The 26,076-nt window shown below is 40.7% G+C and overlaps 1 protein-coding gene and 1 long non-coding RNA gene across 3 annotated transcripts in view; one reads left to right on the top strand and one right to left on the bottom strand.

The window, feature by feature from the left end:
* The window catches only part of LOC128701245 (sialate:O-sulfotransferase 1), a 29,861-nt gene extending 3,791 nt beyond the window's left edge, over positions 1-26,070 (bottom strand). The window contains exons 1-8 of one of the 2 annotated variants that reach the window (XM_070100250.1): positions 25,731-26,070; positions 5,311-5,534; positions 4,683-4,886; positions 4,218-4,405; positions 3,318-3,401; positions 1,729-1,833; positions 1,251-1,327; positions 966-1,076 (exon numbers count right to left, since the gene is read on the bottom strand). In XM_070100250.1, the coding sequence (XP_069956351.1) occupies positions 966-1,076; positions 1,251-1,327; positions 1,729-1,833; positions 3,318-3,401; positions 4,218-4,405; positions 4,683-4,886; positions 5,311-5,534; positions 25,731-25,780 (1,043 nt within the window). In that variant the 5' untranslated portion in view covers positions 25,781-26,070. The remainder of the gene's footprint in view (positions 1-965; positions 1,077-1,250; positions 1,328-1,728; positions 1,834-3,317; positions 3,402-4,217; positions 4,406-4,682; positions 4,887-5,310; positions 5,535-25,730) is intronic. The other variant, XM_070100251.1, reaches the window with a different exon arrangement.
* LOC138854868 (uncharacterized) overlaps positions 18,532-26,076 on the top strand; it is a 20,001-nt gene continuing 12,456 nt past the window's right edge. Inside the window, exons 1-2 of the long non-coding RNA XR_011394018.1 lie at positions 18,532-18,847; positions 19,503-19,560. This is a non-coding gene — a long non-coding RNA (uncharacterized lncRNA). The remainder of the gene's footprint in view (positions 18,848-19,502; positions 19,561-26,076) is intronic.

The following is a 26,076-nucleotide window of genomic DNA, read 5'->3' as shown; positions in this document are numbered from 1 at the left end:
CTTATAGGAGCTCCTGTGAGTTTCTATGTTTTTAATCCTTTACAGATTTAAGGGGAATCCATAAGAATTCCATAAACTTCCCTGTAAAAAACTTCACAAGAAAATACGTCTAGGACACAGTTCAGTAAGACTCGCCCTCTCAAAAAGTACTTCTTACCATTATAGTTGACATGGGAGTATACATACACAGATACAAAGAAACAAACACACATACACATTATCTTTGAGTTAATGTTAATCTCATTATGTCCCAATGTGTTCTTGAGTAGTGGTGAATAAGTAACATGCTGGTTTAATAACCCTCGTGTGGATAGGCCTTAAGCACCATTAACCAACCAGTCAAGGGATCGAATTTCTTTCTTGGCTGGGCTCTGACTTTAAGGCTTCTCTTGATGCCACTGGTTGTATGTCTTCCTTGAAGTCCCCTGGAAATTACTGTTAAGACTGTGTAGATCGTATTGATCTGTTACCACCTTGATGTACTGTAAATAGAGCAATGAGGAAGAGAGCTTCTACAATAGAGTATCTGTGGAGAGAGAGAGAGATGCATCAGTGAACGAAAAATCACTAGAACGAATTGTGCTCTTAGTTAAGAAACGGATGACCTGTTTAGATGTTCATTTCTTTTCTGAGATGGAAAGGTTCCAACTAGATTGTTTCTAGGCCTTCGTTGGGAATAGTCTGTCTCGATTATTATATTCACAAATTCTGTACCCCAGTTGGTCAGTTAGTGTTATTAGGAGAGTATGTTGACGACAGAGATCAGAAGTGTGGAAAGTGAGCATAAGGACGAAAGGAAGAAATAATCAGGTTCTGGAGTTGTAAGAGCATCCCACAATTTGGAGATACAAGTGAATCAGAGATCTTACATCGCAGATGAATGTCCTACAAATGTATTAGTTTACGATGAGGCTGGACTACCTTTTTCCTTTATTCTTCATTTTTTATTGTTACCTCTGGCTCACCTTTCCAGTGGGTCCTGCTCCTCCTCCTCTTGAGCTTCTTCCATCTTTGTGTTATTCTCTATTTCTTCAATATTCGTTTGATTTTTCCTAGTGTTTTTTCCTCTTTTCCTCCTGAAAAAATGCTCCTTGAGTGCTTCCTTATACATTTTCAATACAACTACGTATTAAAAAGTGATACTTGTGACACGACTCACCTCTGTCTTTGTAATAAAGAGCTATGTATTTAAGTTATCTACAAGAACAAAATACATTAAAATCAGCAACGAATGATATTACATTACGTACTGGGCAAGATTCATGTGATCAACGCGGCCGTCACAAGCTGCTTTCGTCTCCTCGGCTTCACATCGCACCTTCATCGACTTATAAAAAAAACAGATAATACTATTTTTATAATATTACTAATGATTATAATAAGGCATGTGAATTTCTAAATAATTTTTGCATGACTTGATAAAAATTAACTTCTTTCTATTTTATTTATAAATGTTATATAGTTCTAAAAATTTGCAATAAAAATAAAACGGATAAAATTTAATTCAAAACAACAACAGGTTATAATACGCCGAGAAGTGTGCATATCTCCAAGAACATTAGTCTCCACCTGAAGCGTAGCAACCACAATTTTTAAAGGGGTGGAACGGAAAGCCAGTGGAAGGCCTTGGTAAGATGACTAAATGTTGCAATGACGGATCATCAATGTAGCTTCAGGAATTATGAATGATGAAATGAAAAAAAATAGTGAATTCAACAGTAGGAGTACCTGGTCTGAAGGTGTGTTGTTGTAGAACTCATAGAGGTGCAGAGGAAGTTGTGGATGATTGTGCTTCCGTAAGAGATAATTCACATAGCGGACTGCACGATCTATCTGCAATTACACCAACACATAGAAAACTTACCTAACCTCCATTAACGAAATTTGTTTTAGCTAAATTCTGCTATATATATCAAATATTAATTTAAATTTAATTTAAAAATTAATGATGCACATTTTTTCCTAATACATACTCTGATCGATTTCCGCTGACTTATAGCAAAAACATATTTTCATTTGGCAACGTGCACCCTTACCCAATAGGAAGAACCTTGAGTTTTCCCTGAGGTACGTTTATTGTCTTCTCTGAGGATGAGGGTCCCCAGTAAAGTTCTAGAGGTGGCACCTCCCCTATATATATATATATATATATATATATATATATATATATATATATATATATATATATATATATATATATATATATATATATATATATATATAATAATAATAATATCTCTATTTCTACAAGTGCAAATCATACAGGCCTAGCTGATATCAATGACATACTACTATATAGAAAGTCGCTAGTTATGCAGAACATTTCGGGCAAATTAGGTCAGTTTTGTCCCAGGATGCAACTCACACCAGTCGACTAACACCCAGGTACCCATTTTACTGATGGGGGACACAGACAACCGGTGTAAGGAAACACGCCAAACGTTTCTACCCTGGCCGGGAATCGAACCCGGACACTCGCCGTACAAAGCGAGAGCTTTAACCACCAGGCCACGGGGCACCGTAGTTAAAGTTAGTGGAAATGATGGTTCATTACTAAGAATCATAAGTGGGAAAATAGCCCTACTTGTTAATAACACAGCTAAAAGTGTCACCTGTTGCCAATACTTCCTTGAACTATATTACACAATATTCATAATGTACTATACTGTATACCATGAATGTATTATATAATGAATGTTAAAATGGCTTCAGAATTTGTTATACATATTACTGAACAATATAAAGATATCTTAAGCAAAGAAAATAATAATTATGCTTTGAAGATTGTAATACGAAAACACTATTTGTACAAAAAAACAAACAAAAAAATTGGGTAACACAAGAGACAAGGTCAGAGGCGCCACATTTAATTTCTGGTGGATATTTCATTAATTTTTCGTACTACAAAACAAAACATTTGTAATACAAATGCATGGAAAATATAACAATTACGGTATAAAGACTTCAGAAGGTAAAGAATGATTACAAGTGTGAAAATCATTATTAAATATGTCATAGCATCATAATATGGTAAGAGAAGGAATATATTTCGGTTGTTTCAGAGATCATTCCTGGTGAGATCCAGTCTCCAACCACGAAGCTTAAATTATAACTAAAATAGTACAAGAATAAAAATTAATTAAGGTATATACTGAATGTAAGAAAAATCTGTAAAATTTGCCTGGAATCTTACATGTTCATAGGACGAAATGAAAAGTTCAGCAAACCTGTTACAGTGCATAATATTTAATAGGCTTCCGTTTTACACTCATATGACACTAGAATATTTTCCTCTGTGGATATTGACAAAGGCTTACCTTATCACGCTCCCTGGGATGAAATATCTCAAGATTATCTGGGATAAACACTTGTTTCCTCTTGAATCTCCAGTCATCGTGCTCCTGTAGAATTAGATCAACTTATTATCACTGGATTCATTCACTTACTGTTTATTCAACTGCTTTATGCAAACTACAACAAATGTAGCAAATTCCATTGTTTTATCATTACAAACTTATATCTAATATATTTATTCTGTGGGCTCCATCATCCCCTCAAGGAAGGTTCCTTGATGTTGGTGAGGGGCTCTTGATTTAGGGAATTGGATCTGTGCTCCAGTTCCCCGAATTAAGCCTGAATGCCTTCCACATCCCCCCCCCCCCCAGGCGCTGTATAATCCTCCGGGTTTAGCGCTTCCCCCTTGGTTATAATAATAATGTGGGCTCCATCGAACTAATTCTTTGTTTTCATAAATATAGTACAAGCGATCTATCCACAGCCCGGCAAAAATAGTTATTTCTTGTGCATTTTTTTAAGGGGGGGGGGGATTATTAGCAACAAAATTAGTTTTTATGGGAGGCTGAATGTATTTAGTAAAATATATGGAAGAGGGGAGTCAGCCAATCAGAGGTTAGTTTTCAGTCACGTGACTCGGGCTAGTGATGTAAACATTTCCAACAATACGAACACTGCAGCAACGTCTACTGAGTGTATAATATGTGAATTAACCTTTTACGCCATGATTACCAACTTTAGTGGACAAGACGAACGTGAAGGGGAAAAAAAAGACACAATGGCAGAGAAAATTTTTACTGGGACGTTACGCTTCCACCACGTCTTGAACTGACCCACATGGGTTTAGCGCTTAAAATAAATTAAGCTTAGAATATTTATCAAAATATCTGACAAAATTAAAAATAACGTCTACGATACATCACCTGGAGGCAAGTAAATCTCAGATCATCACGAGGTAAGCCAAAGAAGTCTAGTACACTTGAGAGATGTGGTACAGGATCCTCCTTCAGGTTCTCGTAGTGCAGCACCTGCAGCCTCTTAGCTTGTGTCGTCCAGTTGATGGCCGTCTCCAGCCATGACCTGATTTGCAGGTGAACAAAGGCACTCCAATCTGCAAGAAAATGGCAACTATATGAAAATAATTGTCATGACTCAAGAGCATTATACTTTGCGCACTTAATATAATGTGTACTGAAATATAGTTCTATATCCTTTATCCTTAATGCTCAAAAACTGGTGTGGCATTTTTGATCACTTAAGTGTTCATTGTCTAAATCTAAATTTATATTCCATATGAACTGTGGTATTTGCCTGTCTAAAATTGTTTTTCCTCCTTTCATGTGTTCTCTATAGTTATTGTCAATTACCTCGATAAAATATTTCCTCACCTTTTCTTCGATAATTAGACATGGGAGCGTACCCAGTATGTCCGCCGAAGAGGAAGTTATGATAAGCCAGGATGGCCCTGTAAGGGTTCCTCAACAGTAGGATACCCGTACTATTGAACTTCTTGATGTGCGAGGGACTACAGTCATGAGTCTTTTGGGTGAATGTAGTTCCACTGTTCCAGGGGTCCTTCTCCCCCAAGAAACCTGCCAGTAGGTTTGTGCAGATAGTAAATGTCATGACACTTGTAATTAGCGTCATTAAAAACAACAAAAAACAAACATGTTGTCTGAGAGGATTATGTAACTTACCATTTACTAATTATTTTAACAACTATAAGAATTATTCATAAAATATCCGAAGCAAACAAGTCTTATTATACTTCCCAGTGTTAAAAAGTAAAATAAATGAAGACAATGTGAGATTGCTGCAGTTGCCATCGAAAGTTTTAGAATGTATTTATGAACAAAATATTTTAGATGTAGTTGATTTTAAATTGCTTATTAAAAACCAATATTGGGGAAAATAATACATAATAATAATAATAATAATAATAATAATAATAATAATAATAATAATAATAATAATAATAATAATATTCTGAGTAACCTTATTGAACGAAATACTGACCGTTTACATAAAGTTGTTGGTCATTGTAGATAGAGCCAGTGAAGATGCCAGAGGCTATCTGCAACAGGTTTCTTGTCCACGTGTTGCCCGAGCCGGGGTATGAGGCCAGGGCAGTTGGGGGCAGTGAGCCCCTCTTAGTAAACAAGACCTGAATCTGCCCACACTTACCCTGCTCTCCTCCCCACACCTGCAATCGACGCCGGTATGCGTCCAACATTTTCGATCTGTAGAGATTACTGGATTAAAAATCAACACTTTCGGTGTTTTGTAGCGAAAGAAAATATTAGAGCACGAAGGAGGCAACAGGTGGCTACTAGGTCCACTCTCTCCCGGCTCCGAGAGTCTTAATCATTTTGTTTGTATACATGACCATGCACAAATGTGTAGCAGTCTTAATTAAGAGACAAGCGTGATATGCAAATATTAAGATTAATACACCATGGAGTGTGTGGCCAGGAAGGAGGGGACGCTCCTAGCTCACATGATTACCCCAACACAACGGTGCTGTGAAGTCATTTGCATGAATTACCGCAGTGTGCGTAGGGGACAGGTAGATTTAACACGCTTGCTCACACAGCTCCTGGCGGGGCCAGGAGCGCACAAAGGTGAGCGCGCGCGCGCACACACACACAAGCACACACACACACACACACACACACACACACACACACACACACACACACACACACACACACACACACACACACACACACACACACACACACACACACACACGCACACGCGCGCACACGCACACACACGCGCGCGCGCGCGCGCCCACAAATGTAGTCCCCATCTTTAAGAAAGGAGAAAGAAACGAAGTACTAAACTATAGACCAGTGTCACTGACGTGTTTAGTATGCAAAGTCATGGAGAAGAATATCAGGAGAGTGGTGGAGCACCTGGAACGGAACAAGGTTAAAAACGACAGCTAGCACGGATTCATGGAAGGCAAATCCTGTCACAAACCTACTGGAGTTTTATGACAAGGTAACTGAAGTAAGACATAAGAGGGAGGTGTGCGTTGATTGCATTTTCTTGGACTGCAACAAGGCCTTCGACACAGTTCCTCACAAGAGATTAGTACATTATTATTATAATCAAGGGGGAAGCGCTAAACCCGGAGGATTATACAGCGCCTGGGGGGGGATTTGGAAGGTATTCAGGCTTAATTCGGGGAACTGGAGCACAGATCCAATTCCCTAAATCAAGAGCCCCTCACCAACATCAAGGAACCTTCCTTGAGGGGAGAGATTAGTACAGAAGCTAGAGGATCAGGCATGTATAACAGTAAGGGCACTGCAATGGATCAGAGAATACCTAACAGGGAGGCAACAGCGAGTCATGGTACGTGATGAGGTATCACAGTGGGCGCCTGTGACCAGCGGGGTCCCACAGGGTTCAATCGTGGGACCAGTGCTATACTTGGTATATGTGAATGACATGATGGAAGGGATAGACTCAGAAGTGTCCCTGCTCATAGATGATGCGAAGTTAATGAGGATAATTAAATCAGATGCGGGCCAGACACGTCTACAAAGAGACCTGGACAGGCTGGAAGCGTGGTCCAGCAACTGGCTCCTAGAATTTAACCCCGCCAAATGCAAAGTCATGAAGATCGGGGAAGGGCAAAGAAGACCGCAGACAGAGTATAGGCTAGGTGGCCAAAGATTGCAAACCTTACTCAAGGAGAAAGATCTAGGGGTTAGTATAATACCGTGCACGTCGCCGGAAGCACACATTAACCAGATAACTTCTGCGGCATATGGGCGCCTGGCAAACCTGAGAATAACGTTCCGATACCTTAGCAAGGAATCGTTCAAGACTCTATATATTTGTACGTCAGGCCCATACTGGAGTACGCAGCACCAGTTTGGAACCCACACCTGGTCAAGCACATCAAGAAATTAGTGAAAATGCAAAGGTTTGCGACAAGGCTGGTTCCAGAGGTAAGGGGAACGTCCTACGAAGAATGGTTAAGGGAAATCGGCCTGACGACAGTGGAGGACAGGAGGGTCAGGGGAGACATGATAACGACATACAAAATACTGCGTGGAATAAATAAGGTGGACAGAGACAGGATGTTCCAGAGATGGGACACAGAAACAAAGAGTCACAATTGGAAGTTGAAGACTCAGATGAGTCAAAGGGATGTTAGGAAGTATTTTTTCAGCCACAGAGTTATTAGGAAGTGGAATAGTCTGGCAAATGATGTAGTGGAGGCAGGAACCATACTTAGTTTTAAGACGAGGTATGATACAGCTCATGGAGCAGGGAGAGGGAGGACCCAGTAGCGGTCAGTGAAGAGGCGGGGCCAGGAGCTGAGTCTTGACACCTGCAACCACAGTTAGGTGAGTACACACACACACACACACAGTACCAAACAAGAGACTGGTTGAAAAGCTAGAGGAGCAGGCAGGAATAGGAGAGAAAGTACTGCAATGGATCAGGGAATACCTGACAGAAAGGAAACAACGGGTGTTGGTATGAGATGAAGCGTCCGAGTGGGTGCATGTGTCGAGTGGGGTTCCACAAGGGTCAGTCCTAAGTCCGGTGCTCTTGCATATGTGAATGACATGATGGTGTCTCTGTTCGCAGACGATGTGAAACCAATGAGGAGAATACAAACAGACGAGGATCAGGTAAGCCTACAAGGGGATCTGGTTAGGCTTGCAAGCCTGGTCCAACGTATGGCTCCTCTAGTTTAATCCCAGCAAGTGCAAAGTTATGAAGCTTGGGGAAGGACAAAGGACACCGTAGACGGAGTACAGCCTAAGAGGTCAGAGGCTGCAAAGCTACTCAAGGAAAAAAAAATTGGGGTGAGCATCGTACCGAGCACATCTCCTGAGGCGCACATCAACCAAATAACTGCTGCAGCATACGGACGCGTGGCAAACCTGAGAATAGAGTTTTGACATCTAAGTAAGGAGTCATTTAAGACACTACACCGTGTATGTCAGGCCCATATTGGAATATGCATCACCGGTATGGAACCCACACCTGGTCAAAAAGGTCAAGAAATTAGAGAAAGTGCAAAGCTTTGCAACAAGACTAGTCCCGGAGCTGAGGGGGTTTGTCCTACGATGAGAGGTTAAAGGAACTCAACCTGACAACACTGAAGGACAAGAGAGATGGGGAGAACATGGTAAACAAAATACTGAGAAGAACTGATAAGGTGGATAAGGACAGAATGTTTCAGAGATGTGACACACAACAAGGGGTCACAACTTTGAGTTGAAAACTCAAATGAGTCAGAGGGAAGTTAGGAAGTGCTTCTTTAATAGAGTTGTCAGGAAGTGGAACAGTCAGGAGAGTGATGTAGTGGAGACAGGATCCATACATAGCTTTAAGAAGAGGTATGATAAAGCTCATGGAGCAGGGAGAGTGGACCTAGTAGCGACCAGTGAAGAGGCGGGGCCAGAACCTATGACTTGACCTCTGCAACCACAATTAGGTGAGTACACACACACACACACACTCACACAGGAGCTACGACTCGACCCCTGCAACGAAATAGGTGAATACACACACTCACATTACAAACACAACAAGGAATATTTTATTTAAGAATGGAAGATAAAGTCATGGTACCGAAGGAAATATCAGAATGAGCAAAGGTGATAAGCTTCCCAAAGTAAGAAATTATTTCTAAGAGAACTATATAACCTGCCAGAGATGGCCGATTCATATGTATCATTGTCTGCAAACAATATAGAGAGAATTAGAATACAAACGTGAAAGAACATGTATAGGCTACAGGAAGACTTTTACAGATTACATGCAAGAGAGATCAAAATATTCCAGCGAGATAAGAGCACATAGGAGTGTATTATCATATGAACTGTACAATATCTAAAGCACATGCGAGGCTGCAAACTTAAAAGCCTACTTTATTGACCTAAACACTACACACAGCAATTTCAAAATATAGAAAATACAGCGTCAGGATTAAGTCTACAACTTATAAAGTATGAAAGTTTGCAACAAAAGTGTTTAGGAACTGAGGAGTGTGCACTAAGAGGAGAGGTTAATCCAACTTGATCTAACAACCTGAGAAGAGCGAGGAGCCAGAACATATGATTACGACGTGCAAAATACTCAAGAGAAACTGAAAGGGCAAAAAGTACACTGGCATGCAATGAACTGGGCAAGGCGACTAGACGGAATCTAAAGACAAAGCGTCAGAGAAACATTAGAAACAGTAGTCTGAAATGAGGTGGTGGAAGAAACAAATTCTATACAATTTCAAGAGTAAATGGGATATAAAAAAGATAATCTTTTGGTTACTAACCCGGGGCTTATTACCCGGTATTTCTCACGATAATCAATTAGTGTGGTTTATTTCTGCTGGGTTCCTTCCTCTTGTCTAGGATACCACTCCCAACAGTACTAACTGCTGGGTGATATAGACAGAAGGTGTAAGACTTGCCCACGTCTCACCCCACCCGGGAATAGAACTCGGATCCTAACAGTTGTGAGTTAATGTAATGTACTGTGTTGGAAACCGGAATACTGTTGTATAGCGTGGTTATACCAAGATGTCACTCATCCACTCACTGGGTTATTGTACAATCTGTTACCTGTGTACACTCTACGTGAGAAACCTGTTATAAAATATCTGAACTGTGTACTCACCTAATTGTGGTTGCAGGGGTCGAGACTCAGCTCCTGGCCCCGCCTCTTCACTGAACGCTACTAGGTCCTCTCTCTCCCTGCTCCACGAGCTTTATCATACCTCATCTTAAAGCTATGTATGGTTCCTGCCTCCACTACCTCACTTGCTAGACTATTTCACTTCCTGACTACTCTATTACCTGGAGTTTACCTGGAGAGAGTTTCGGGGGTCAACGCCCCCGCGGCCCGGTCTGTGACCAGGCCTCCTGGTGGATCAGCGCCTGATCAACCAGGCTGTTGCTGCTGGCTGCACGCAAACCAACGTACGAGCCACAGCCCGGCTGATCAGGAACTGCCTTTAGGTGCTTGTCCAGTGCCAGCTTGAAGACTGCCAGGGGTCTGTTGGTAATCCCCCTTATGTGTGCTGGGAGGCAGTTGAACAGTCTCGGTCCCCTGACACTTATTGTATGGTCTCTTAACGTGCTAGTGACACCCCTGCTTTTCATTGGGGGGATGGTGCATCGTCTGCCAAGTCTTTTGCTTTCGTAGTGAGTGATTTTCGTGTGCAAGTTCGGTACTAGTCCCTCTAGGATTTTCCAGGTGTATATAATCATGTATCTCTCCCTCCTGCGTTCCAGGGAATACAGGTTTAGAAACCTCAAGCGCTCCCAGTAATTGAGGTGTTTTATCTCCGTTATGCGCGCCGTGAAAGTTCTCTGTACATTTTCTAGGTCGGCAATTTCACCTGCCTTGAAAGGTGCTGTTAGAGTGCAGCAATATTCCAGCCTAGATAGAACAAGTGACCTGAAGAGTGTCATCATGGGCTTGGCCTCCCTAGTTTTGAAGGTTCTCATTATCCATCCTGTCATTTTTCTAGCAGATGCGATTGATACAATGTTATGGTCCTTGAAGGTGAGATCCTCCGACATAATCACTCCCAGGTCTTTGACGTTGGTGTTTCGCTCTATTTTGTGGCCAGAATTTGTTTTGTACTCTGATGAAGATTTAATTTCCTCATGTTTACCATATCTGAGTAATTGAAATTTCTCATCGTTGAACTTCATATTGTTTTCTGCAGCCCACTGAAAGATTTGGTTGATGTCCGCCTGGAGCCTTGCAGTGTCTGCAATGGAAGACACTGTCATGCAGATTCGGGTGTCATCTGCAAAGGAAGACACGGTGCTGTGGCTGACATCCTTGTCTATGTCGGATATGAGGATGAGGAACAAGATGGGAGCTAGTACTGTGCCTTGTGGAACAGAGCTTTTCACCGTAGCTGCCTCGGACTTTACTCTGTTGACGACTACTCTCTGTGTTCTGTTAGTGAGGAAATTATAGATCCATCGACCAACTTTTCCTGTTATTCCTTTAGCGCGCATTTTGTGCGCTATTACGCCATGGTCACACTTGTCGAAGGCTTTTGCAAAGTCTGTATATATTACATCTGCATTCTTTTTGTCTTCTAGTGCATTTAGGACCTTGTCGTAGTGATCCAGTAGTTGAGACAGACAGGAGCGACCTGTTCTAAACCCATGTTGCCCTGGGTTGTGTAACTGATGGGTTTCTAGATGGGTGGTGATCTTGCTTCTTAGGACCCTTTCAAAGATTTTTATGATATGGGATGTTAGTGCTATTGGTCTGTAGTTCTTTGCTGTTGCTTTACTGCCCCCTTTGTGGAGTGGGGCTATGTCTGTTGTTTTTAGTAACTGAGGGACGACCCCCGTGTCCATGCTCCCTCTCCATAGGATGGAAAAGGCTCGTGATAGGGGCTTCTTGCAGTTCTTGATGAACACAGAGTTCCATGAGTCTGGCCCTGGGGCAGAGTGCATGGGCATGTCATTTATCGCCTGTTCGAAGTCATTTGGCGTCAGGATAACATCGGATAGGCTTGTGTTAATCAAATTTTGTGGCTCTCTCATAAAAAATTCATTTTGATCTTCGACTCTCAGTCTGGTTAGCGGCTTGCTAAAAACTGAGTCATATTGGGACTTGAGTAGCTCACTCATTTCCTTGCTGTCATCTGTGTAGGACCCATCTTGTTTAAGTAGGGGCCCAATACTGGACGTTGTTCTCGATTTTGATTTGGCATAGGAGAAGAAATACTTTGGGTTTCTTTCGATTTCATTTATGGCTTTTAGTTCTTCCCGCGATTCCTGACTCCTAAAGGATTCTTTTAGCTTAAGTTCGATGCTTGCTATTTCTCTGACCAGTGTCTCCCTGCGCATTTCTGATATATTGACCTCTTTTAGCCGCTCTGTTATTCTTTTCCGTCGCCTGTAAAGGGAGCGCCTGTCTCTTTCTATTTTACATCTACTCCTCCTTTTTCTTAGAGGAATAAGCCTTGTGCATACATCGAGTGCCACCGAGTTAATCTGTTCTAGGCATAAGTTTGGGTCTGTGTTGCTTAGTATATCTTCCCAGCTTATATCGGTTAGGACTTGGTTTACTTGGTCCCACTTTATGTTTTTGTTATTGAAGTTGAATTTGGTGAATGCTCCCTCGTGACTAGTCTCATTTTGTCGGTCTGAGGCTCCACGCATACATGTCTGAACCTCAATTATGTTGTGATCTGAGTATATTGTTTTTGATATGGTGACATTTCTTATCAGATCATCATTGTTAGTGAAGATGAGGTCTAGTGTATTCTCCAGTCTAGTAGGCTCTATTATTTGCTGGTTTAAATTGAATTTTGTGCAGAGATTTAAAAGCTCGTGTGAGTGTGAGTTTTCATCAGAGCTGCCTCCTGGTGTTATTACTGCAACAATATTATTTGCTATATTCCTCCATTTTAGGTGCCTTAAGTTGAAATCCCCCAGGAGCAAGATGTTGGGTGCAGGAGCTGGAAGATTTTCCAGACAGTGGTCAATTTTTAACAGCTGTTCCTGGAATTGCTGGGATGTTGCATCCGGAGGCTTGTAGACTACCACAATGACTAGGTTTTGGTTCTCGACCTTTACTGCTAAAACTTCCACTACGTCATTTGAGGCATTAAGCAGTTCTGTGCAAACAAGTGACTCTGCAATGTACAGGCCAACCCCCCCCCTTTTGCCTGTTCACTCTGTCACATCTGTATAGGTTGTAACCTGGGATCCATATTTCGTTGTCCAAGTGATCCTTTATGTGGGTCTCAGTGAAAGCCGCGAACATTGCCTTTGCCTCTGCAAGCAGTCCACGGATGAAAGGTATTTTGTTGTTTATTGCTGGCTTTAGACCCTGTATATTTGCAAAGAAGAATGTTATCGGACTGGTGGTATTGTTGGTACTGGGGGGGGATTTTTTTTCCGGCATTAGTATCTGTATCTGTTGGTTTGGAGTGGAGGCCATCGACTGTGGTTCCACTCCAGGAATGACTGGATTTGGTGTACGATTTCTGCCATTTCCTGCCAGTTTTTTTTCCTTCCTGGCACTAAAAAACCTCTCCCTCTTGAGTGGCTGTGGCTACCCAGGTTTTCCCATGGCCTGGATGTTTTGTATCTTTTTGTCCCCTTTAGATGGTATGCCTGGCAATTTAAGTTATAGCACAGTCTTTCCTGTACTGAAGAGGTACACATTTCAGGGTGAAAAAGCTTACAGGAAGGGAGTTTGCATTTTCCTGTTGTCATATGGGCATGACATTTTCTAGGGTGGTCATAGTTGCATGTCCCATCTGTTTTTCCAGATTTCCCATGCCAGCAGATACCAAGTGCATAGTATGTGCACAGGCTTGGTTTCCGTTTGCCTTGGGTTTCTGTGACTGTATTCCCTGTTGGTGCATGTTTCCCTGTCTTATTCCTATCCTCCTTAGCACCAACAATGGAGCTCCCACCAGTTGTTTTTGGTAATTTATCCTCACTATTGCTATTGGAGTCCTCTTGTTTGCTATTTCCTGCGGTATTTCTGGTTTGCAATATTGGTTTTATCTTATCTTTGACTACACTTGTTTCCCTACTATGGCTCCTGTCCTCTATGAGGTCATTTATATGTATTCCTTCCTGCGTATAATTCCCGACTACCTGGACAAAATCTCCAGCTTCACCATTACTGTCTACCAGGACAGTATCTCCAGCTTCACCATTTCTGTCTCCCAGGACAGCACCTCCAGCTTCACCATTACTGTCTCCCAGGACAGTATCTCCAGCTTCACCATTACTGTCTCCCAGGACAGCACCTCCAGCTTCACCATTACTGTCTCCCAGGACAGCACTATCAGCCCTACATTTACTGACTACCAGGACATCACCTCCAGCCTTACAGTTTGTGACTACATGGCCAGTATCAAGGGCAGTACCATTCAGCCCGGACTTTTTATGTTCCCATCTGTTGTAGAAAGCTTCCAGGTTTTCTATGAAAGCAGCTTTGATGTTATCCTCTTTTAATACCCTTGTGATTTTAGTCCACAGATTTTCCTCATTTGGGCATACCCAAAAACACTTCTCTGTTTTAATACTGCTTGTAGCTAGTTCTGGGATATCTGCACAAGGAGCGTGACACCAATTTCCACAAAAATGACAATTTATCCATGTGGTAGCCCGTTTGTTTGACTGACCACAGACTACACACAGCTTCATAATGATTTGAATGGTTGATTTACTGCAAGTCTACTAGCAACCTCTTGAATATTATATTAATAACCTTAAATGAAGCTCTAGCTATTTGTATTTCTGTTTCTAACTCTTTTTGTATATTGGACAGCTTACCGTCACGTTCCTGATTTTTAATGTTTGTGTTTATAAGGGCGCCTACAAACCCATCCGTTTACAGTCTGCTTTATTGTCCAACGAAACTGTTTGAAACCAGTCCCGGGTTCGGACCAGTCAAGGGTTCGGACCAGTCAAGGGTTCGGACCAGTCGATCTGCTCTGATCAGTGGGTCACTTATTTAAAACATACTGGTCGGTGATTTGAGCTAACACATGAAGGATCTACTGGAAATTATCTACCCGAGTAATATGTGATTTGACTGATACAAAAGTATAACTTGCGTGTTGAAGAGCCGGTGATATCTGGCAGCTCCTACAATGACGTACAGTCGACCTCTTTGTTTATCAATCGCTGTATCTGGCTTTTCTATTTTTGTTTTTCCGTCTCCACCACAATAAATGCTATATTATCACTATAGTTGACTGGTGCAAATTTTGGAGGAAGGACGCTTTTTCTGTAGTAATAATTGCTTCTCGTTGTGTATATTGCGACCGCTGGTAACTACAGGTTATATGAAATTCACAGTAACGTCTCGTATTTCAAGAAAATGAAACTAATGAAAGTCACTCCACTCCACTAAGTACCATTATAATACTGGTTAGTTGCTACTACAACACTGTATTCTGCTATTCACTGGTATCACTAGATTATATGCGAGTACACTAGCAGGCCAGGAAGATTATTAAAAACAGCTGACCTGTGGTAAGTTTCTGGCGACTTCTGGCACCTGCCTCTATAGGCTTATCACTTCATTTACAAATTCACCTGTTTTCAAATGACACTTTAGCCTTTATCATCAATATACTAGGGAGCCACTGTAGTATACACTATACACTATGTATACTCAATGCTTTCAGGGAGACTTTCTTTCCTCTGACACAACGTTCAATTATTATGACTGAAAATACTTCCTACCGTCCCTTTGGTTCATCTGAGTCTTCAACTTCCAACTGTGACCCTTTGTTTCTGTGTCCCCTCTCTGGAACATCCTGTTTCTGTCCATCTTGTTTATTTTACGCGGCATTCTGTATGTCGTTATCATGTCTCCCCTAACCCTCCTGTCCTCCAGTGTCGTCAGGCCGATTTCCCTTAACCGTTCTTCGTAGGACACTTCCCTTAGCTCTGGAACTAACTTTATCGCAAACCTGTGCACTTTCTCTAATTTCTTGACGTGCTTGACCCGGTGTGGGTTCCAAACTGGTGCTACATACTCCAGTATGGGCCTGACGTACACGGCGTACAGTGTCTTGAACGATTCCTTACTAAGGTATCGGAACGCTATTCTTAGGTTTGCCAGGCGCCCATATGCTGCAGCAGTTATCTGGCTGATGTGTGTTTCCGGAGACGTGCTCAGTGTTATACACACCCCAAGATCTTTCTCCTTGAGCGAGGTTTGCAGTCTTTGGCCACCTAACCTATACTCTGTCTGCGGTCTTCTTTGCCCTCCCCCGATCTTCATGACTTTGCATTTGGCGGGGTTAAATTCGAGAAGACAGTTGCTGGACCAGGTGTCCAGCCTGTCCAGGTCTCTTTGAAGTCCTGCCAGATCCTCATCTGATTTAATTCTCCTCATTAACGTCACATCATCTATGAGCAGGGACACTTCTGAGTCCATCCCTTCCATCATGTCATTCACATTTACCAAAAATACCACTGGTGCTAGGACCGACCCCTGTGGGACCCAGCTCGTCACAGGTGCCCACTGTGATACCTCATCACGTACCATGACTCGTTGTTGCCTCCCTGTCAGGTATTCTCTGATCCATTGCAGTGCCCTTCCTGTTATACGCGTCTGATCCTCTAGCTTCTGTACTAATCTCTTGTGAGGAACTGTGTCGAAGGTCTTCTTGCAGTCCAAGAAAATGCAATCAACCCACCCCTCTCTCTCGTGTCTTACTTCGGTTACCTTGTCATAAAACTCCAGAAGGTTTGTGACACAAGATTTGACTTCCATGAATCCGTGCTGGTTGTCGTTAATAATCTTTTTCCGTTCCAGGTGCTCCACCACTCTTCTCTTGATAATCTCCTCCATGACTTTGCATACTATACATGTCAGTGACACTGGCCTATAATTTAGTGTGCAGAAACGGAAGTCTTATTTGAAAGAATCGCTTCTCGTCCTTTTAGCTAAAATCAAAGTGTTGTTTGAAAGATGCTGAACGAGTCTGCAAACACCAGAACAGTTCAGCACCTTGTGTGTTTATGAATTTTTATAATTATCATCATTATTATTTTTGAACATCAGCCGTCTTCACCATCGTGTGATGACTCAAGAATAGACGAAACATATTAACTATCATTTATTCAGTAACTGTGTTGCCAGAAGCAAAATAAAGATATTAAACTATCTTCATAGTTCGGATAGTCTTCCAAATTGCAACATCCCCACCCCTCCTTCAGATTGTAGGCATTGCATTTCCCACCTCCAGGACTCAAGTTCAACTAAACGGTTGACCTGAATCACTTCATAAATGTTATCTTGTTCACATTCCAACAGTACATCAAATAATTACAACCACTTGTCTCCACTCCGACTTAACGAGGTCACACAAGCTTGTTAGATGCTCAAGTTCTCATTATTATTGTTACAACTATACCCTTCAAGGAAGGTTCCTTGGCGCTGGTGAGGGGCTCTTGATCTAGGGAATTGGATCTATGCTTCTGTTCCTTGAATTAAGCCAGAATACCTTCCATCCCCCCACAGGCGCTGTATAATCCTACGAGTTTAGCGCTTCCCCTTGATTATAATAATAATAATAATTTTACTACTACAGCATATATGGGGGAAAGCTAAACCCGTAGCCATACAGCGCCTCGGGGAATGAGAGACAGGTTCAATCTAAGGAAGTGAGAGGTAGGTCCCGTTCCATGGATCAAAAGCTCCTCTATCATGGCGTCAAGAAGCCTCCAGTGAGAGGTTATAATAGTGTTCTCCCTTCTAGGTAATCTCTTAATCGGAGTAAGTGTTTATTTGAGCTTTTTACAATATTTTACATTTTCAATGATTTTATACAGTAAATAATGTATACTGGAACCTAGAATAACCCAATAGTCAAACATTGCGACTTATTGGTCCTCTTTTATTATAACCTGCATCAGCATGGTATATAATAAAAGAGGACATAATGAAAAAGACTGACCTAATAATAACATCAGACCATGAAATATGTTGTGGCATCTGAATGAGTTAATCCCGTTAGCCTGGGCACACGCAGCCCAAACTATCGTACAGCTTCTCTCTTGTTCCCCATATGTCTCTAAAGTTTTGAATATACTACTTCTAATGCATATCCATAGATTGATATAATTTAATACTTTAAAACATCATATACAAGAAGCTAGTATTGAACACATACAAGAAGCTAGTATTGAACACATACAAGAAGCTAGTATTGAACACATATACAAGAAGCTAACATTGAACATGGTACTTTATTGAAAATTCCATTAGGTACTATACATAATTTAGTCACTATTAGATACATGACACTGTATGGAAATGTATTATTAATACATGAAGTCTTCCAGCAGCTACATAAGTCTTCTTACACTTCAGCATTGCAATCCCCCCTACCCCCATACGACCTACATTAGTTGTGGAAACTTTTAAAATGCAAGCTTCCATATTTAATCATTATAGATTGAAGCCACCAGAGTATATAAGAAACATCCATTAGTCCCTTAAATACGTATGCTGCTGCAATAATAAAAATAAATTCAATACAATAACACACTAAAAAGAGCTTTTGTTACTATTAATATATATATATATATATATATATATATATATATATATATATATATATATATATATATATATATATATATATATATATATATATATATATATATATATATATATATAGATAGATAGATATATTAACACTTTAGGTAACAAGCGGCGTGAGAGTTGGTAGTTAATAATAGAGGGAGTGTCAGAGGCGGTGAGAATATCCAAATGTTGAAAGTGGATAACATAGGAAGGTGCATAGGAAGGGTTCAAGATTCAGAGAAAAGCAAGTGGCTTTTAATATATGAAATAACGTAATAATAAATGCGTGGAAGATTATTTTCACAGTGGTCGTCATTCAGTCTAGGGTTAGTAAAGTCCGCACCTCCCCTAGGTTCACACCTGCCCCAGGTCCACTGCTGCCCCAGTTCCTCACCTGCCCCAGGTTCACACCTGCCCCAGTTTCTCACCTGCCCCAGTTTCTCACCTGCCCAGAAGTCGATATCTGCCTCAGGTAAATATGGAACTGTTGTAAGAAGAAATGTGATGTATTGGTGTAGTCTTTGATGAAGTAATACTATCTTGGTGATGTACCTGTGTAGTCATGATGTACTAGTTTAGTTCAGGTGATGTACTGGTGTAGTCTTGGTTATGTAACTAGAACAATGAAAGTGAAAATACATTTTTAATTTTATTAAACAGTTACGGCTCGTATGTTGCACATATATTACCAAACCAAAAGTTAGGGATTATATACACTTTACTATTACGTAAAGAATGAAATATATTGATTTAGTCAAGGCTGAATTTAATGGTAAAAGAAAATTTTAAATGGTATAGACATTCGATAATGAATATTAGTTAATATAATCCGGAGAATGTTGTAGTATATCAGTAAAAAAAATATTTGAAGTGTAGTAGGAGAAAAGATGTGAGTAAATCCTGAGACATTAAAAACGTTTCGGTCCTGGTATTTAATCACTTCAATGTTCCAGGATCGAAAAGTTTCTAATAAATATATCCTAGTGTTTCCTCACGTGTCTCTTTTTAAACCATTAGTCGGTATAAAATACCAGTCATTTAGCTGCTGCTGTTTATTTTTAGATCCCTTGTGAGTTTAACGCTTAGTTTTGATTGTAATACTACTACTACTTATAATTTATTTTCAGATGTTTGTGAGCTCCCAAGCATAATACAGCTACAGTGACGGGGAAGTCACCTAAATGAGTGAGTACTGTACTGAACGATTCTTGTAGCGAGTTCCTCCTTCAGGGGAGGTTCCTAGATGCTGGTGAAGAATTGTTGATCCAAAGAATTGGAACTACCCTTCCTTTCTTTAGAAGGAAACTGAATGCCTTCCGTTCCCCAGGCGCTGTGTGAATCATACGGGTTTATGTCCTCAGGAATGTAAATGTCAGCTTACAGCCAAATATCTACATTTTAAAAAACGAGGGTCAATAAGGCTGTAGTAATAAAAGAAAGGGATATAAATAAAGTGCTGAAAGTATTTAACACACAATGACTACTCATAGTTGGACAAATTAATGAGATTTAGAAAAGATGTAGGGAATTACTGGTTTGACAACAGAGTTATGGATAAAAGGGACTAACTACCAGGTAGCGTCATGAAACTAGACCTTCGGTGTCTTTATAAGTTGGACGAGTGAACTCAACGTACAGAAGATTATATATATACATCACATCTCGGTGTATATATCGGTGTATATATCCTGTCTAGCAGACTAGTTAAACTCTTCTATTTATGATTTTATTGAAAATACTACATAGATTAAAAAATGCCGTAATTCTATATTAAAGTAAAATTACTCAACCAAAAATTAATATTTCAATATTTACGTTTGTTCGATTCTTAGAGCGATGAGAAATTGATGCACGTAAATGAAAGGTGCATTTGAGGAAGGCTTATAGCGGTAGGTGTTAGGGACAACTGAGAAGGAAGGTGAAGTAATCTGTAACTATGGTAATGAAAGTTGTGCCAACACACCCAACGATATATTCTTGTGGTAGCCCGTTCTCGCACGAGTGAAGCCCGTTCTCGCACGAGTGAAGCCCGTTCTCGCACGAGTGAAGCCCGTTCTCGCACGAGTGAAGCCCGTTCTCGCACGAGTGAAGCCCGTTCTCGCACGAGTGAAGCCCGTTCTCGCACGAGTGAAGCCCGTTCTCGCACGAGTGAAGCCCGTTCTCGCACGAGTGAAGCCCGTTCTCGCACGAGTGAAGCCCGTTCTCGCACGAGTGAAGCCCGTTCTCGCACGAGTGAAGCCCGTTCTCGCACGAGTGAAGCCCGTTCTCGCACGAGTGAAGCCCGTTCTCGCACGAGTGAAGCCCGTTCTCGCACGAGTGAAGCCCGTTCTCGCACGAGTGAAGCCCGTTCTCGCACGAGTGAAGCCCGTTCCCGCACGAGTGAAGCCCGTTCCCGCACGAGTGAAGCCCGTTCTCGCACGAGTGAAGCCCGTTCTCGCACGAGTGAAGCCCGTTCTCGCACGAGTGAAGCCCGTTCTCGCACGAGTGAAGCCCGTTCTCGCACGAGTGAAGCCCGTTCTCGCACGAGTGAAGCCCGTTCTCGCACGAGTGATAAACCTTCATGATTACAATACCTGGAGAGGGTTTCGGGGGTCAACGCCCCCGCGGTCCGGTCTGTGACCAGACCTCGCGGTGGATCAGGGCCTGATCAACCAAGCTGTTACTGCTGGCCGCATGCAAACCGACGTAATTTTGGTGTTTTATCGTACGTGTGCGTGCCGTAGAAGTTCTCTGTACATTCTCCAGGTCAGCAATTTCGCCTGCCTTGAAGGGGGCCTCAGCGTACAGCAATATTCCACCATTGAGAGAACAAGTGATTTGAAGAGAATTATCATGGCCTTGGCATCCCTATTTCTGAAGGGTCTCATTATCCATCCTATCATTTTTCTAGATGTGGTAGATACACTTGTGATCTTTGAAAGTGAGATCCTCTGACATTAACACTCCCAAGTCCTTCACATTATATTCGCTCTATTGTGTGGTTGGAATTTGTTTTATACTCCGATACAATTTTAATTTCAGCGAGTCTTCCATATCGGAGTAATTGAACATTCTGTTCACTGAACTTCATATTAAATTATTGTAAACTTATCTAAAATATATTTAGTTGGATTACCCTAAATTAAATTGCGCTTGCTATAATAAGGTTATGTATGTTTTCTAAGGTTCTTTAGGTACAAAATTATTAATTTTTACATTAACATAAATGAAAAAATGTATCTTTAAACGTATAAGAGAAAACTTTAGAAAGGACTTAATTTTAAATGAGTTCTTGCTAAGTGACCTATTCCACACGACATACTATATATAGTGCAGCCAGCAGGATTCAAACCCAGAAGCTCTCCACAAGTATAGTTCCCACACTGACGCCTTATTACTCATCTACAGATGCCCGATAACGTTAGGCAACCTGGATGACTGAAAGCCATGTTTCTCCTAACGCTGGGCACACCAGCCTCAAACATAAGTAAGTTTGTTCAGGTATACACAAATACAGTTACATAGAATTATCATACATAGCAGCATATGTGTAGAGAACCTAGGATAACCCAAAAAAGTCAGACAGTGAATTATTTCCATTGGGGTTCAGCTTTTTCATTCTCTAAGTTCTGGCCTCACGAGCGATACTATACTCAACGCCCCTCGCTTGTTTCGAAATGCTAGGGTGTTCCCGGTGTTAGGAGAAACATGGATCACTGTCAGTACTAGAGGTACTGCCTCATATATAAACAGAGGAATGGATAGGGATGCCGTGGTCCTGGCATCTAGGTCCAGTGCAGTACCACTGATCTACAAGGTTTGCAACAGGAAAATTTCACACACAACATTTCTGTGACTTGGTAATAAATACCGAAAAATTGGTTTAGAGAGACAGCCGAACACTAGCAACCCTACTTTCTCTTCCCACAGCCCCAAAAGCCTTCATGTTACATCTATTTTCAAACCCCCTTAAAGCCATATAGTCTATATACTCAAGAGAAGACGTAATAAACGACTGCAAATGAATATAGTGTATACAGGAATTAATGGGGAATCGAACAGTGGTTCACAGAAGTACTCTGAAATATTTCCGTTGAAAGCCTCGTAGCTCAGTGGTACAGCGCTGGACCTACATGTCAACACCACGGTTCGAGTCCGTATCCATTGTTTATTTATTGACAGTCGTTCATAACTACCATAAAATGTAGACAGCCAACACCGTGTTGCACCTGTCTTAGTCATCAAACTATCATTATTATGCCTTTGTGTAATCATCATGATGAGTGGCACCACTCTTAACTCCTCTCCGGGAGATTTCAATCCTCAGGTACTAGCGACAAAGTTCTGGTAGCCTTAAGAGTGTCTGGTAGTGATTACCAGGAAGGGAGAGAAGGAAAGGAAAATAAGGATGGGCATGCAGGAAATAAACGAAAATTGTTGACATCCGCCAGTTGTGTACAAGGCCTCTTCTGTATGTAAAGTAAAAGGACACAAGTGCAACTAATGTGACATTTTATTGTCGCCACAATAAAATGTCACATTAGTTGCACTTGTGTCCTTTTACTTTACATATTGTCGGTAATTCTACCATCTTTATTACAAGGCCTCTTCTGCTCTGAGCAAGGGAGGAGGGGAAGACAATAGTTAACATCCCAAGGAAAGTTCAACGGAAAACGGGTCATACATTAAATGAATGGAAGTCATCATTAGCAGGGATTATGGGTGTCATATAAGGTGGGGTAGGAGGGACGTGGCTTCCGTTAAGAGGAATGCATCTCCTGTCTCTTGTAAAAAGACTGACGACGTAAAATAAGATCCCTTGAAGAGTGGCCATTCTTCAGAGAAAGCGGTTAACTAAATTTATAGTTTTTATATATAAATTTCTTTTGCACCAAAACTAGCCTAGCAACCTAACTTTTTTTTTAATATTAACGTAGTATTAACATTTTTTTAAGGGTCATACAAAGCATGGGGAATGGGAGGTAATGAAAATGATCCTGTGAAGGCAAAAGCAGCTCCAATCTTCGTATAAAGAACAATTTACATAATATAAAACACCTCAAGTGACCTAACGTATCATAAGAATTTGTATAACATTAGGGTAATAGTTACCAACCACTATTTGGTGGAATTCGGTCATTATTTTGCACTTTTCAATACAACCTATGTACAGCACGGAGTAAGTAACCAGTTGTTATACAAATTGTTATTTTGGAAGATATAAGGACAATGAATACATGCATTTAGGTCTTGCGCCTGGCCCAACGTTAACAAAAACGGGTGGCGTTGTCAGGTTAGGTTACGCATTCCAGATCCTAACCTAACCTTAACTATACGAATCCTAGCTTAACTAAAGGAAACCTAACCTTACCTAACCGATTTTCGTTAGTCTTCCTAACGAAAACATATACAGGAAATACTTATTCTGTGATGTACACAGGTTGTACATTATGTAATGAAAAATGTAAAGGAAAGTTTCACCAGTTGTCGGCCACCGCAGCCAGCATTTGATGCTCAGCTTGGAGAGGACGGAAATAAATCTTCAGGTAACCCTTAGTAATTTAATCGCTTACAGTTTTATGTCTTTTGTGGAAAATACTGTATATATTTTCCAGAAATTCAGTATTTATATGTAAATAGATGGCCATACTGTATTTAATAATATTTATGTCATAGAAAACGGAAAGCCTGCGTCGGTGCAGACGAGACTCGCCATCTTGGTTTTGAATTTTGTACAAACGTTGGTGTAATGGGAAGAATTTTTCGTGCTCTAGAGGTTAAAATTGTGTTGACACCTCTCAAATAGGAGGCGAAATTGGTGGATGTGCATTCCTGCAAAACTTGAGATATCAGACGACTGGATAAGACAGCTCCAGGAACCTTAGATAAGCTCTCTAGATTTGTGTGTAATTCTGGCCAGCATTATTTTCATAGATTTAGTTAGTGAGGTTTTCTGAGTATGATACACATTAATCTCCAGTCAAATTGGTGAGTGATATTAAGATATATTTTCCTTCTGCTATGTATATGTGAATTTATATATAATTTTCTAATATACAGTCCACAAATTTATATATTTCCCAGTATTCCTGGTGTATGTATATTTCATTTAATTAATAGGTCCAGAGCAACTTGTGGTTATGACAGTGGTAGGTATCAAAAGGGGACATTTTTCGCGACCTAGTTGTCCCAAATTCCTACTTGTCTATGTAACATTGATAAATAAAAATTATCTTTATCATTTACTGTTATGTACATAATTAGTTACATTCAGATAAATGCAATTTTCCACATCTTTAAATCAACTGTAGACAGTTACTTGGGTCACGAAGACCTTAACATCTGTGATAGGAATTAAACTTTGCTATTTACATGACGCACTTTATGGCCAAAACATGTACACAAAGCTTAGTTGACAAAGATCATTTTGACAAGCATGCAAAGCTTTTGTGATTTTTTACCATAACCGCAAATATCATTAGGAATATTACAAAGAATTGAACCTGGTTTCTTTCTTGGATCGAAGAGGATTACATTCTATATCCCTAGGTACTCTACAACCCCTAAGGGTTTAGGGCTTCCAGAAACATGTAATAATAATAGTACTACATCCAGTTCGGCTGACCATAGATACATTAGGTGGGACTAAGCTATATCATGTAAATTCTGTGAAGGTTAGGTCAGAATGCTAACTTCATTTGGGTGCAAAATACCAAAAAAAAAAAAAAAAAAAAGTCAATTCTCGTGCAGCGTCCTTCAACCTATATTTAAAAAAAATATCGAAATAATTTAATTTTTAAGAAAAGTTGGCTTGTCTGACTTGTATACACCTCAGTGTATATCTAATTATTAAATTCATGAGGAAGCACTAAACTCGTAAGTCGTACAGCGTCTAAGAAAAAGAGAGGCAATCAGGTTTCATCCTAGGGTAGCTTAATTCCTTGGATCCAGAGCCCTTACCCCATGAATGGTTTGTCTATACCCTTGTGCACATGCAGGTCTCATGTAACCGTTACATTAAATATCCACACATTTTCTTATCTCACTAAATGGTTATAACTACGACCAAAATTGTTTAGGGGTGGACCAGTAAGCCAGCGGAAGGCCTCGGTCAGATGACTGAAAGCTCCAACGGCGGGTCATCATATGACACCCGCGTCCGGAAACACTTGTCCTCTTTCCTGACGAACCTTACCTAAATATTTACACGAGGAAAATGATAAATATAACGGCGATGATATGAATTGTGTATGAAAATCTATGTTTAGTACACTATATGAAAATATAAAACAAGATGTTTCTAAAGTTGATGAATATAATGTAAACAAATGACGAAATGTGACAAGTGTGACAGGTGTAAAACACTTCGAACTCACCTGTGATGGCGAGATGTAAATTTCACGTTGCTTTGCTCTGGTGTCCTCATGATCACTTTATTCTTATAATAGCTTTTGTTAGTTTTAACGAATTTGTCTTTATCACTTCTGTTGCTCTTATTTGTGCCTTTTTCGTTGTGTGTGTTGTTACTAGAAATGTGAGCACTCTTAGGTTTACGCCTAGCGTCATCTACGAAGTGATAATATTTTGAGTTGGATTTATTGGTTATCTTGCTGGGGTCCTTCACTTCACCAGACCCTGCTGGAGGCAAGTGAAGGAACTCCTTGGAAATGTTAGCTTGCAGGGACGCCGAAAAGGGAAGGTTAAAAGACAAAGCAGCCATCA

Source organism: Cherax quadricarinatus, chromosome 72, assembly GCF_038502225.1.
Source record: "Cherax quadricarinatus isolate ZL_2023a chromosome 72, ASM3850222v1, whole genome shotgun sequence".
Classification (NCBI taxonomy): Eukaryota; Metazoa; Arthropoda; class Malacostraca; order Decapoda; family Parastacidae; genus Cherax; species Cherax quadricarinatus.
The sequence above is the reverse complement of the archived record's forward strand: the minus strand, read 5'-3'. Positions and strand labels throughout refer to the sequence as shown.